The sequence below is a fragment of the Monodon monoceros genome, unplaced genomic scaffold (assembly GCF_005190385.1).
Source record: "Monodon monoceros isolate NGI ecotype Baffin Bay Population unplaced genomic scaffold, NGI_Narwhal_1 Super_Scaffold_4, whole genome shotgun sequence".
In the NCBI taxonomy this organism is placed as follows: domain Eukaryota; kingdom Metazoa; phylum Chordata; class Mammalia; order Artiodactyla; family Monodontidae; genus Monodon; species Monodon monoceros.
This window is the reverse complement of record NW_021703781.1, coordinates 11,485,715-11,498,954: the sequence shown is the minus strand read 5'-3', so window position 1 is coordinate 11,498,954 and position 13,240 is coordinate 11,485,715. Positions and strand designations below refer to the sequence as shown.

The 13,240-nt window shown below is 38.5% G+C and overlaps 1 protein-coding gene across 2 annotated transcripts in view; it reads left to right on the top strand.

Moving 5' to 3' along the window:
- The window catches only part of SLC16A9 (solute carrier family 16 member 9), a 35,837-nt gene that overhangs the window by 21,057 nt on the left and 1,540 nt on the right, over positions 1–13,240 (top strand). For both annotated transcript variants that reach the window (XM_029201249.1, XM_029201248.1), the window contains 2 exons: positions 6,622–6,717; positions 12,273–13,190. In XM_029201249.1, the coding sequence (XP_029057082.1) occupies positions 6,622–6,717; positions 12,273–13,190 (1,014 nt within the window). The remainder of the gene's footprint in view (positions 1–6,621; positions 6,718–12,272; positions 13,191–13,240) is intronic.

The following is a 13,240-nucleotide window of genomic DNA, read 5'->3' as shown; positions in this document are numbered from 1 at the left end:
ATAATACCATAATACTCAGGTGGAAAAGTGGAAAAATATTTCAGCATAAGGACTATTTTTGGTACTTCATTATATTCCAAGCACAGATACTGAAATCTTTTACATTTTTTCTGTCTCTTAATCTTTACAACTATCTTATGAGATTGTTTTAAAGATAAGGAAACTGAAAGTCACACAGCCAATAAGTGATAGAGTTGGGACTTGAATCCACGCCTGCCTGATCCCAAGCCTGTGCTCTTGACCAGCCAGTGTCAGGTTCAAGGTACTCATGCTAAGCATATAAAGTTTGTGCTTTAATCAAGCCAGTGTCAAAGCTATATGCTTTTGTAAAGTCATGTCAATCAAAAAGCTAGCCAGTTGCTTAAACTTTTTCTTTTTTAATTAATTTTATTTATTTTTGGCTGCGTTGGGTCTTCGTTGCTGCACATGGGCTTTCTCTAGTTGTGGCGAGCTGGGGCTACTCTTCATTGTAGTGCATGGGCTACTCTTCGTTGTAGTGTGTGGGCTTCTCATTGTGGTGGCTTCTCTTGCTGCGGAGCATGGGCTTAGTTGCTCCACGGCGTGTGGGATCTTCCCGGACCAGGGATTGAACCCGTGTTGCCTGCACTGGCAGGCGGATTCTTAATCACTGCGCCACCAGCGAAGTCCCTGCTTAAACTTTTAAACTTTTTCCATGCAGATGTTTTAGGCTAGAAACATAAACAGTAATTGCATTTGGATGCTCTAAACTTATCTTTTTCAGCATCCAAATTTCCATTCTCACAATTTTATTTCTAGAAGTAGGTACTTCTGGAACATTATAGGCTATTGCCTACCTTAACCTTTGGTCAAGATGATAAATCCTACTGGCTCAGCTATTCTAAGAGGTGATCAAATACTTGTTTCAGACCATAGAAAAGGGAAATTCTCCCAGATGACCAAGAGGCAGGCCCAAGAGGCACACCCAGTGACCAGCTGTTCTGGTTTGCCCAGGGCGAAGGGGTTTTCCAGGATATGAGACTTCCAGTGGCCAAAGCAAGAAAGTCCTAGGTGCTACACCTAACCCCTGTTTTACACATAGAGTCTGGATTCTGTAAGTTTACTCTCATCACTTTTTAAGATTGCCATATTAGAATGCACTATTACTAAACTATTCCCTTTTCATAGAGATAATACTGCAGGGGGAAATGTTCATATATAAAAGTAGGGGCTTGATAGATGTCTGTTTAGTTATATACACAAAAATATGTATATAATGAAAGAATATTTAAAGACAATTCATAGACAATTTTCAAAATATGTACACAATTTCCAGTGTTTACTGCTTGTCCGTTTTGTGTGATTTTATTCATATGCTGTTTCCTTAGAGATGCTTGCTTTATATTTCTGAATTAGATGCATTTTATCATATTAGAGTGTTTTACTTCAGTTATATTTTCTTCTTGTATCTCTCTTATCAGTTTAATTGATCTGGGTGTTCTTTAGTTACAGATAGAGATTAAGAAAAATGAGGAAATGAGGCTGTTAAGTGTGATTTGCCCAAACCATCATCCTGTAATACATACAAGTTGTAAATTAGTTGTATCTTTTTTTTTCAAACCATATAATTCTAATTCTGTATTCTAATGATGCCATCCTGTTACATGAATTATTGTGAAAGTAAAAAAATCTTATTTTTACAGCTAAGATTTATTTTCTGGCCTAAGTGAAAAAAATCAGCGTCATTTAATTGTAAAGCAGATGTAAAGATATATTTTTTAAAATATATATTCACAAGCATACATACATACCGTGTGTGTGTGTTTGTTATATGAATAGAGGAAATGAGACACAGAGAGGAAGAGAGAAATGCAAGAGAGAGTGACAGCCAGAGTAAGAATAGATAGAAATGGTTGAAATTAGCCAATGTGACTTAACATTGGGGAATTCAAATGAGGTTTATGGGAAAAAGTAGTAGAATAACTTTAACACTCTGTGCCAGGCTCAGACCTGGAACCAGGATACTCAGATGAATAAGACACAGCCTGCCCTCAGGTAGCTCATTGTCTAGTTGGGGGAGGAGACTTGTACATATGTAACTTGTAACACAGTAAAATAAGTGCAATTATAAAATGAAAGCAGCATTCAGTGTGGGTATAGTATGTATCTGTGGGAGAGGGGCTGCAGAAGAAGACTTCATGCAGGAATTGGTGCTTGAGCTGAGTCTTGAAGGGCGGGTGGGATGTGATCAGGTGGGCATGAGTTGGAAAAGGAGTGAGGGTGGTAGGAGAAGTACATTCCAGGAGCTCAAATGCTCAGAGGCATGAGATACAGTGGATAATAGGGGTCTTTTCAGAGATATTTGTTTAAGGAATGCACACGTCACGAGGGGACTTGCAAATATGTCAAAGCTTGGTTTGCAACAGAGACCGGATGATGGAGGGTTTATTTGGACGTTATTGCAGGAGAGTAATGTGATGAGAACTGTATAACAGTGGGTTAGACAGTAGATTGGTGGAAAAAGTACTGGAGGCTGAGATGGTGATTAAGAGGCCGTTGTTCAGAACAGAAAAGATCTGGAGGAGGTAAAGTGAGGCAGTGGTAGTTCACATGGTGGAAGGTTGATGATTGAGGCAGTGGGAGTGATAAAGAGCGTGATGTATGGTTTGATGGGAAGAGATCAGGGAAAAGAGGCCTCTGAGGTTGTGGTCTCACCCAGAGTATGTGGAATGAAACATAGGGTATGGAAAGGAAATGCTAGAACAGGTAAATATGTTTAGTTTCACCTATGTAAGTAAAGGAAAACAATTATATTTTGCTAATGATTATGCTTTGAATCGTTAGTAGTTTAGGTATTTCATTTTAAAAATGATTATGCTTATACTGGAGGTCGATTCTCAAAATTTTTTCACTGATAGGAGTCTGATCAAAAATGACTGGAGGGGCTTCCCTGGTGGCGCAGTGGTTAAGAATCCGCCTGCCTATGCAGGGGACACAGGTTTGAGCCCTGGTCAGGAAGATCCCACATGCCATGGAGCAACTAAGCCCCTGCACCACAGCTACTGAGCCCGCGAGCCACAACTACTGAAGACTGCACGCCTAGAGCCCGTGCTCCACAACAAGAGAAGCCACCCCAATGAGAAGACTGTGCACCGCAACGAAGAGTAGCCCCCGCTCGCCGCAGCTAGAGAAAAGCTCGCGCGCAGCAACGAAGACCCAATGCAGCCAAAAATAAATAAATAAAATAAATTAAAAAAAAAACAAGATTGGAGACCAGGGAAGTCCCTGGTGGTCCAGGGGTTAGGACTCAGTGCTTTCATGACCGTGGCCCAGGTTCAATCCCTGGTCAGGGCACTAAGATACCACAAGCCGCGTGGTGTGGCCAAATTAATTAATTAATTTTTTTAAATGATTGGAGACCAAAGAAGGCTTTAAGGCCGTGGTTTCCAAACTTTATATTCCTGGAACCCTTTACACTCTTTTATTTAGGACCCCAAGGAACTTTTAATTATGTGGAAATACTTATTTATTCTGTTAAAATTTACTGTATTAAAAGGTGAGAAATTTAAAAATATTTGTTTAGTAATTCATTTAAAGATAATAATAACAAACTCAGTACATGTTAGCATAAATAACATACTTATTATGAAAAACAGTTCTATTTTCCAAAAGAAAAAGTTGAGTGAGAAGGACGGCCTTGTTTTACATTTTTGCAAATCTCCTTAATGCCTGGCTTCATGGAAGACATCTGGATTCTCATGTCTTCTCTGTACTCAGTCTATTGCAATGTGCTTTTTTGGTTGAAGTTTATGAAGGAAATCTGGTCTCACACAAAGGAAAAGGGAGGGGTTTTCAATAGTCTTTTCAGTTAACTGTAGAAACCCTTCTTTGATACTATCCCAAAACTTGATGTATGATAGTTTTCCAAGGGTTAATTGCAATATGGAACCTGAAACCACATGAATATACTTTTCGTGCTCTGTAATATTAAATCAATTTGTTTATTCTGTACTTTGAATAGGTCAGCATTCAAGTCTGATTTTGTAACATCATGAATTGGTTATGTGAAAAATATTGGTTCTCTGAGTTACGCAAGAACTTTAAAATGTTGACACATTTTATTAAACAACAGCTAAAAAATCACTTTTGTTAGTATCACCAATAGGCTTATCAGAAAATCTTTGTGTTGGGAATCTGTCAAATCATGGTGTTGGATAAGTTTCCAAAAATTCTAATTTTTGCTGGAAAGCTCAAATTTTATCATTGGTAACAGTTATTGTCAGTTATTTTCCTTGTTTGTTTTCAACAAAATGTCTGCCAAATACTCAAGTCTGAGTAACCATAGTTTGTGTCTGTCAGAAATTCTTTCAAATACATACAGGGTTACATGGAAAAAGTGGCTACTTTAGCTGGCTACTAAAACAATTGCATACGTGCTTTTTCTCGGCAACAATTGTAATTCAGATGAAGTATTTTTTAAAAATTTGTTTGCTTTTACTGTGAGTGGTGATGAAACATATAAGGTATGAAGTTGGATACCAATATCTTGATTTGTACTAAGGCTCTTGAAGTTTTTCGCACCATGTCTTTTGCACCAATAGCATAAATGGGAACACAGTGAAAAAAGCAGGAAACATGTCAGTATCGTGAAAATAGTTTTGACTCCATTGAAAGACCTTGAGGACCATCTTTTTAATAACTGGTGGTTTAAGGTCATCCTAATACAGATGTGGGAAAGCATCATGTCACCTTCTGCTTTTTGAAAAGTTTAGAGAAAAAGCATTTCAAATTTCTGCTACTTAAAAAAAAATGAGATGATCTTATCTGAAGCCCATGGCCTTGAAATAGTTTTTTAAAATTTCTTTCTTTTTAGTCTAAGGTAAAATGTTTAAAAGTTACTGTTTTAACTTTTCTAGCATTGGCATTTATTAATCAGAAATGCCTTTTTTTTTTTTCTTGTCCCTAATGCCTACCATTTGACAGAGCCCTGACAACCAAATCACGCAAAAGTAAATTCATTCCCTCTCCAAAGGCCTTCCGAAATATAGTTTTAGTTAAGGGTGACATTTTTTGGCTTCACAAAATTGATTGTTCAGGAGCAGGTCTTATTTCATCGAAGTATATGTAATAATGATAAATGTATAAATCAATCCAACTCATGTTTTAATGAGATAGTATCTCTTCCCTTAAATCATACAAAAGTGTGCTATATTTTAAAAGGTTTATTTAAAGTATAATTATTTTCATCTATCTCATTTCTTTAAGAATACTTTTTTTTTTTTTTTTTTTTGCGGTACGCGGGCCTCTCCCGTTGCGGAGCACAGGCTCCGGATGCGCAGGCTCAGCGGCCATGGCTCACGGGCCTAGCCGCTCCGCGGCATGTGGGATCCTCCCGGACCGGGGCACGAACCTGCGTTCCCTGCATCGGCAGGCGGACTCTCAACCACTGCGCCACCAGGGAAGCCAAGAATACTTTTTTTTTTTTTGGACCAAGAATACTTTTTAATGCAATCACAGATGATCATCTGGGTCCTGAGTTAAATGCTAATTTCCTAAAATGTTTATGCGTTGTATTTGTTAAACCCATGTATTCTTTCTAATCATAGTCCAGGTCGCAATTTGAGAGTAATGAAAATGACCTTAATAACTCACCTAATCAGTCATAGTTAAAATTAGTTTTTAGACGATGGCTTTTGTGTTGTTTATAGGGTGATCCCCAAGAACAGACGATGTTGCAGAAGAAAGGCAAATGTTATGAGTTAGAAGCCAGAGGAAATTTTTATGAAAAACAAAACTGGGGTTATTAGATACTTAATAGGGAGAAAAAGATTAAGCCAACAAACAGCCTTAAATATTGCCCTGTGGTCTCAGGAAAGGGATAGTGAGTAGTAAGGGTTTTTCTTTCTAACTGTAAAAGAATTTCAAATTTACAGAAAAGTGGAGAATAGTATAGCAAGCAACCATATGGTCATCACTTAAATGTAACCGTTGTTAATATTTATTGCATTTTCTTCCTCATTTTTTTTTTCAAAGATATTGTAAACTAAAGACATGACATTTTACTCCTAAATGAGGTAGTTTGCATCTCTAAAAGATAAAAACTTACAAATATACATTTTGCGATGATGGGATGATCTGAGAGCGCCAGAGGGCCTTTGTTTTGCAGACTGGGGTGTACCAGGCTATGCAGTCTAGCAAAATACCTTGGCATGATTTTATAAGGGGATTTTATAAAATTGTTTAGAGGACCCAGAGGAGGAAGAACACTGAACCAAGGGTAAAGGTGTGGAAGAGAGACAGAGATATTTTAATGGGCAAGTTTGATTAAATTTTGCTATTTGGTGTGTGGTTTAACCATTTTCTCTATCTCTCCATAAAGTCTTAATTTAAATTTACATTATTCATTCATGCTTTAGAAATTGGATTATTTTTTTGACTTGGCCCTGACCTTAGGGTGGGTGTAGAGTGAAAACCAAGGCTGCCCAATGTGTGCATTGGAACTGTACAACTAACATCAGAGGGATCTAGGAACCCATACTTTGAAGAGTTTTAGCCAGTTAGTAACAGAATGTCCTATTAGAGTTATTTAATTACACCTCTTTTTTTTTTTGCATTGAAGTAATACTGTCTGGCTTAATTTGTGCAATGTCTTCTTGTGTTTAGGTCTTGGATGTGGTTTATTATACACTGCAACAGTGACCATTACGTGCCAGTATTTCGACAGCCGCCGAGGCCTTGCACTTGGCCTGATTTCAACAGGTACATTTTCAATATAAGTACAGCATTGCTACTCTTCAGCCTTCTAATCAAAGTTAGAAGTTACAAAGCACAGACATGTTTAACCAACCATGCCCCCGCTGCCATTCACGTAGCACAATTTATTTTACTCTAGTCCTAGAAGGAAATTTTATTTTCCCCTGTAAATATGGGTGTAGCTTTCAAAAAACCCTAAAGATACATGTATGAAAAAGCTGGGGCATTAGGTGTCCAGTATAATATAGGAAAAGAAAACTTATGGGTCCAGTAAATTGAGAGTCACATGCTGGTGAGAGCCTTGCTAAAAGAAGCAGAGAGCACTTAAGTAAAGCACCTGATCCCTGGGAAAGAGGAGAAATGGAAGGAAAGTGGGTCCCTTCAGGCCACTGTCAGGAAGAACAATGCTGACACCTCTCCAGCTCCATTTATTGTGGAACTTAGGGTTTTTCCAAAGTACTGGTTTGTGAATACATCTCGTTGGTCTATTTGCATATCCAAACAACAGACTGTTTACACTTGTTATTCTTTTAATAATCAAGAGATGAATCACTGTTGATGGGGGGGGGAGCAGCTGTGTGTGTGTGTGTGTGTGTAAGTGTAAAAGCCTTCTGGACTTGCTCTGATATTGTAAAGTGGTGTTTTACTTTTCAGATGGATTTTTTTCTAAGCTATTTAGAGAACTTATCAAAATTTCTGTGGCCAATGCTTTAGGAGTTTGCTTAGGAGATAAAGCTGCCAAGCTTACTAAAACTTGTATTTAAGTTTACATTGCTACTTGTTCGTGGGTAGATATTCCTGGGAGGTCAGACTTTCAGATAAGCTGAAGTACTTCAGTAGTATATCTGGCAGCGGGATCCAAACTAATGTTTTGTTCCTGAGGCCAATGCAGTAGCAACAGAGTGCTTCCACATCAAATTAAATCGAGCTGGATATTTCCCCAAGGTGGTTTAAGGAAGCATTGCCAGGAAAGAAATGTGAATCATGGCCTAGGAGGAAACAGGACCGGAGTCTGAGAGCATGGCTAAGGCAGAACTGGGAAAAGAAAGAGAAAAAACAAAAGATGGAGAATCCAGAGCAGTTGGAAGGCAGTTTAAAGAACCTGACAGCCGCATAGCAGAGGGAGATCAGCTCGGTGCTTTGTGACCGCCTGGAGGGGTGGGATAGGGAGGGTGGGAGGGTGGAGACGCAAGAGGGAAGAGATATGGGAACATATGCATATGTATAACTCATTCACTTTGTTATAAAGCAGAAACTAACACACTATTGTAAAACAATTATACTCCAATAAAGATGTAAAAAAAATAATAATTAAAAAAAAAAGTAAAGAACCTGACAGCATCTCCCACAAGTGTGGGAGGGAGTGTGAGAGCAGGGCTGGCAGCTTAACGGATAATAAGTCTTACCTATACTGTATTTTTTGTAGAGGCACTATAACGTAGTGATAAGCCCAGATCCTGGAGCCAGTCTGCTTGGTTTTGAATCCTGTGTCACTCAGTAGCTGTCTGGTGATGGACAAGTTACCTGTTCTGTGAAATTAACTGTTAAGCCTCAGTTTTCTGAACTGTAAAATGGGGATAATAATAGCACCCATCTGTTGGGCTGCACCCTGTGAGGCCTGTGCTTGCCCAGCTTCAAGACAGAAGAAAGAGCCTGGAGTCAGCGACAGAGACATCAGTGGCTTAATGGAAGGGGGGAGCTTACAAATCCAAAGCAAGATCCTGGAGTGATGCCCCACCATGTGTGGTAGAGGGTGGGCAAGACATGGATGCGGGTTTTCGCTCCCGGGGTGGGGAGGGGAGATTGCCAGTTATAGGGGAATTGACATCAGGTTGGCTTATTGGTTACCAGGAAACTAGCAGAGAGGCACACACCTCCCCACCCCTTGGATAAGAGCAATCACTAGGTGGGGCCTTGGGCCAGTATATAGGAAGGTCAGTCATGCGAGTAGGTGTAGGTAAAGCAGGCACTGGTCAGGCAGGGGATGTACAGAGAGCAAGAGAACAGCCATCTTGGGTGGTCTGACCATACACCATCACACTGGGTCATTGGGAATATTAAAGGAACATATGTGTAAGGCACATGGCAGGGGCTCTAAAAGTGTTAGTCACTATAATTATGACCTAGGTTTCCTTTAACGTCTGAATTTATTTGTGTTGAAGATGTTGGAAATTGTATGCTGAGAGAGCTGCTCTTGCTTTCACTCAGTCTAAAGAGGAGAGCATAAGAGACTGGGCTGTGGCACACTGAACCAAAATGGATAGACTGTGGACAGTCTAGATTTGGTAGAATTGGGGAGTTTTTAGTTGTAGCCATAGGAAGTTAGATGGGGCAAAATTAAGGAGCAGCATGAATCCACTGTCTTTGTCTATTCAGACTGCTGTAAAGTAGCATAGATTGAGTGGCTTATTCACAATAGAAATTTATTTCTCACAGTTCTGGAGGCTGGAAGTCTGAGATCAGGGTGTCAAGGTCAGCGTGGTTAGATTCTGCTGAGAGCCCTCTGCTGGGTTACAGACTGCCACCTTCTCCCTTTGTCCTCATGTGGCAGAAGGGAAGAGGAAGCTCTCTGAGGTTCTCTTTTATAAGGACACTAATCCCATTCAGGAGGGTTCTACCCTATGACCTAATCACCTCTCAAAGGAGAAGCCTCCTAATTCCATCACACTGGGGGTTAAGATTTCAATTTACAAATTTTGGAGAGACACAAACCTTCACACTGTAGTATCCACCTTCAGTGAAAGTGGTGACAAGAAAAACAAAACTCACAGTAGAGTTTTTCTTTAATTGAAAAAGAACCCAAAAGCAAAATATAGTTGAAATAATGTGACCTGGGACTTCCCTGGGGGTCCAGGGGTTAAGACTTCGCCTTCCAGTGCAGGGGGTGCGGGTTCGATCCCTGGTTGGGGAGCTAAGATCCCACAGGCCTCGGGGCAAAAAAAACAAAGCATAAAGCAGAAGCAGTATTGTAACAAATTCAATAAAGACTCTAAAAATGGTCCATGTCAAGAAAAAAAATCTAAAAAAAAAAAAAAAAGAAATAATGAGACCTAGTTGAAATATTGTGATCCAGTTGAAAGAAAGAAACATGGGCATGAAATGGAGGTTTTGGGGAAACGATCTTAATCCCTGGTGAACAGGGATTGATAAACTAATGCTCGTGGACCAAAACTGGTCTATTACCTGTTTTTGGACAGCTCGTGAGCTAAAAATGGTTTTTACATTTTTGTTTCGTTGAAAAAAAATCGAAAGAAGAATATTTCATGGCACATGAAATTAGGTAAAATTAAAGTTTCAGTGTCCATAAATAAAGCTTTATTGAAACACAACCATATTCGTTCCTTCATGATTCTTCTCTGGCTGCTTTCACGCTTCAAGGGCTGAGTTGAGCATTTGTGACAGAGATTGTATGGCCCACTATGCCTTAATTATTTACTCTCTAGCCCCTTATAGAAAAAGTCTGTTGACCCCTGGTCTTAATCAAAGCATGAGTGTATCTCTTATTGTTTCAGGTTCCCTGAACATCAATTCATATTCTCCCTCTTTGTGATAATGCATACTTTAGGCATGCATGGAAGCATAATTAGTGTTTTATTTCACTTTTTCCTTTATCGTGTTGATTTTTAAATTGGGATTTTATTTTTGAAGATTAAAAATTATGGTTTTACAGTTTACACAGTTCCACAAGAGAGCTCTAATTACTCTTCACTGCCCTGAAAGAATCCTGCATCTTTTTTTTTTTCTCTTCTTTTTGGCCAAGCATTGTGGCTTGTGGGATCTTAGTTCCCCCACCAGGGATCGAACCTGGGCCCTCTTCAGTGAGAGTGCGGAGTCCTAACCCTTGACCCACCTGGGAATTCCCTCCTGCATCGTTCTAAGCTATAACTACATTCTCATGGGCTGTGGGCTGAAGAAACTATTAGTGTCCAAAGTGGAATTTTATTTTGCTGCCCTGTCGTACACTTAGCATATCATAGATGTTTGATAAAACCTGTTGAATTGATTTTATATGTTTCCCTTATATTTCATGATGTTGACAGATAAAGTTAGTTGGTGAGCAAAGGGGAATTATTTATTTTCTCAACTTAAGGTCAAAATACAGAACTTTCAAAATATCAAGAATATTTTTAAGTGTCTAATTATAGGGCACTTTGTTAGAACTTCTACAAAGAAATGGTGTTAGAGAAAAATATGAATTAATAATGAATGGATGCTAATGCAGTATGGAATTATATGAAAGGTCCTCTTTTCAATTCTTTCAGTTTGTTTTCTGAAATGCTTTCAACTTTTGAAGTATGTGCCACTTTTAAAAAGATAAGGCAGAATTCAATTCATCTACTTTTATAACTTCTCAGTAGTCAGCAAAGAGAGACTTTCTTGGTAGCCACTAAAAGATACTATTTTAGCTGTCATTACATTAATGTGAGCTATTAATTAACGTTTGCAAGCGAAGTTTTTTTTCTTTGGGGATGAAGGAGTTAACTTTAAATATATTAGGAAGGGACAACTGTGGTACCAAAAAAAAAAAAAAAAAGTTTTCTTATAACTCTAAGACAAAGCCATTTGGTTATTTGTAAGAATTTTTGATGGGTTTTTACCATAAGCTTGGCATCCTATTGGGGTTTTGATATAATTTGGTATAGACCGTTTAAAAAGTATGATCAACCTATTTAGACTATTTTTTTATTACAGATCTACTTATTTCTTTCCTGTGTTTTCACGTGACATTTCTCAATGGTATTTAAATTTTAAAACAATCAAAAACTCGAAATCAGAGCCATATAAGAACACTGCAAATTAATTGCGCTAATGTAACTTTCCATTCCAGTGTGGTTAGTGTGATCTATGCTTTAAAAATGGAGTATTTACAGTGTTGCCCAAATGTGCAAACCAGGCATATTTTGTAATTTTAATACCCTATCAGAGTTCACTTTACTCTTCTCATATTTTATTCATATCAAGCATCCGTTCTGGTGATTAGCAATGGATTTGAGCTATCAAACCACTATAAATATCCTAAAACTAAAATATATCCTTCATCTCAAAAAATAAAACGTGAGAACTTTTCTTTTCCGAAAGGAATGCATACATAACATGGAGCCAGAAAAGTACTTTTTTGGTTCTTTTTTAAGTACCCAAAAAGGAGTTGCATAGGTATTTGTTAAGGACGTTGGGCTCCTGGTGTCAGACTGGGTGTGAATCCTTCTTATGGCATTTACAGCTCTCTGATGTGTGGCAAATTTCTCAAACTTTCTAGCCCTAGGTCACTTCAAGTGTAGACTGGGAATAATAATAGGACCTACCCAATAGGGTTATTGTAAGGATGAAACAAGATGCTGCGAAGTAATGTGTTTAACGCAGTGTCTGACATACAAATGCGAATTCTTAAAATAAATTGTCACTATTGTTGTTACTATCTTCAGCATTCTTGCTGTGATTTTAATATGAAGGCACACACATGAATGCCAGTGTAAAAAAAGAAATCAAATTGTAATACTAATAATGCTTGTCCCGAGAGGCCCAAATGATAAGAGATTAAACGGTTACCATTTCCTTTTTAGGTTCAAGCATTGGACTTTTTATATACGCCGCTCTGCAGAGACTGCTGATTGAGTTCTATGGACTGGATGGATGCCTGCTGATTGTAGGTGCTTTAGCTTTAAATACATTAGCCTGTGGCAGTCTGATGAGACCCCTTCAGTCCTCTGATTGCACTTTGCCTGAAAAAATAGCTCTGGAAAATGTACCAGGTAGGTACTCGATTTACAATGAAAAAGAAAAGAACCTGGAAGAAAACATAAACATTCTTGAAAAGACCTACCGTGGTGAGGAAACATGTAAGAGCACTTTAGCCAGTGGTGACTGGAAACCAGAGAGTCTACTTCCTAAAAACCCAACAACAATGGCACACACAAAAGAGACTGAAACGTACAAAAAGAAAGTTGCAGAACGGACATATTTTTGCAAACAGCTTGCCAAGAGGAAATGGCAGTTATATAAAAACTACTGTGAAGAAACTGTGGCTCTTTTTAAAAACAAAGTATTTTCAGCCCTTTTCATCGCCATCTTTCTTTTCGACATCGGAGGGTTTCCACCTTCATTACTTATGGAAGATGTAGCAAGAAGTTCAAATGTGAAAGAAGAAGAGTTTCCTATGCCACTTATTTCCATTATTGGCATTATGACAGCAGTTGGTAAACTCATTTTAGGGATACTGGCTGACTTCAAGTGGATTAATACCTTATATCTTTACGTAGCTACCTTAATAATTATGAGCCTGGCCTTGTGTGCAATTCCATTTGCCAAAAGTTATGTCACGTTGGCACTACTTTCTGGGATCCTAGGGTTTCTTACTGGTAATTGGTCCATCTTTCCTTATGTGACCACGAAGACTGTGGGAATTGAAAAATTAGCCCATGCCTACGGGATATTAATGTTCTTTGCTGGACTTGGAAATAGCCTTGGACCACCAATTGTTGGTAAGAGATTTATCTTAAAGTCAATCCACTTTACTGTTCTTCTTTGTAAC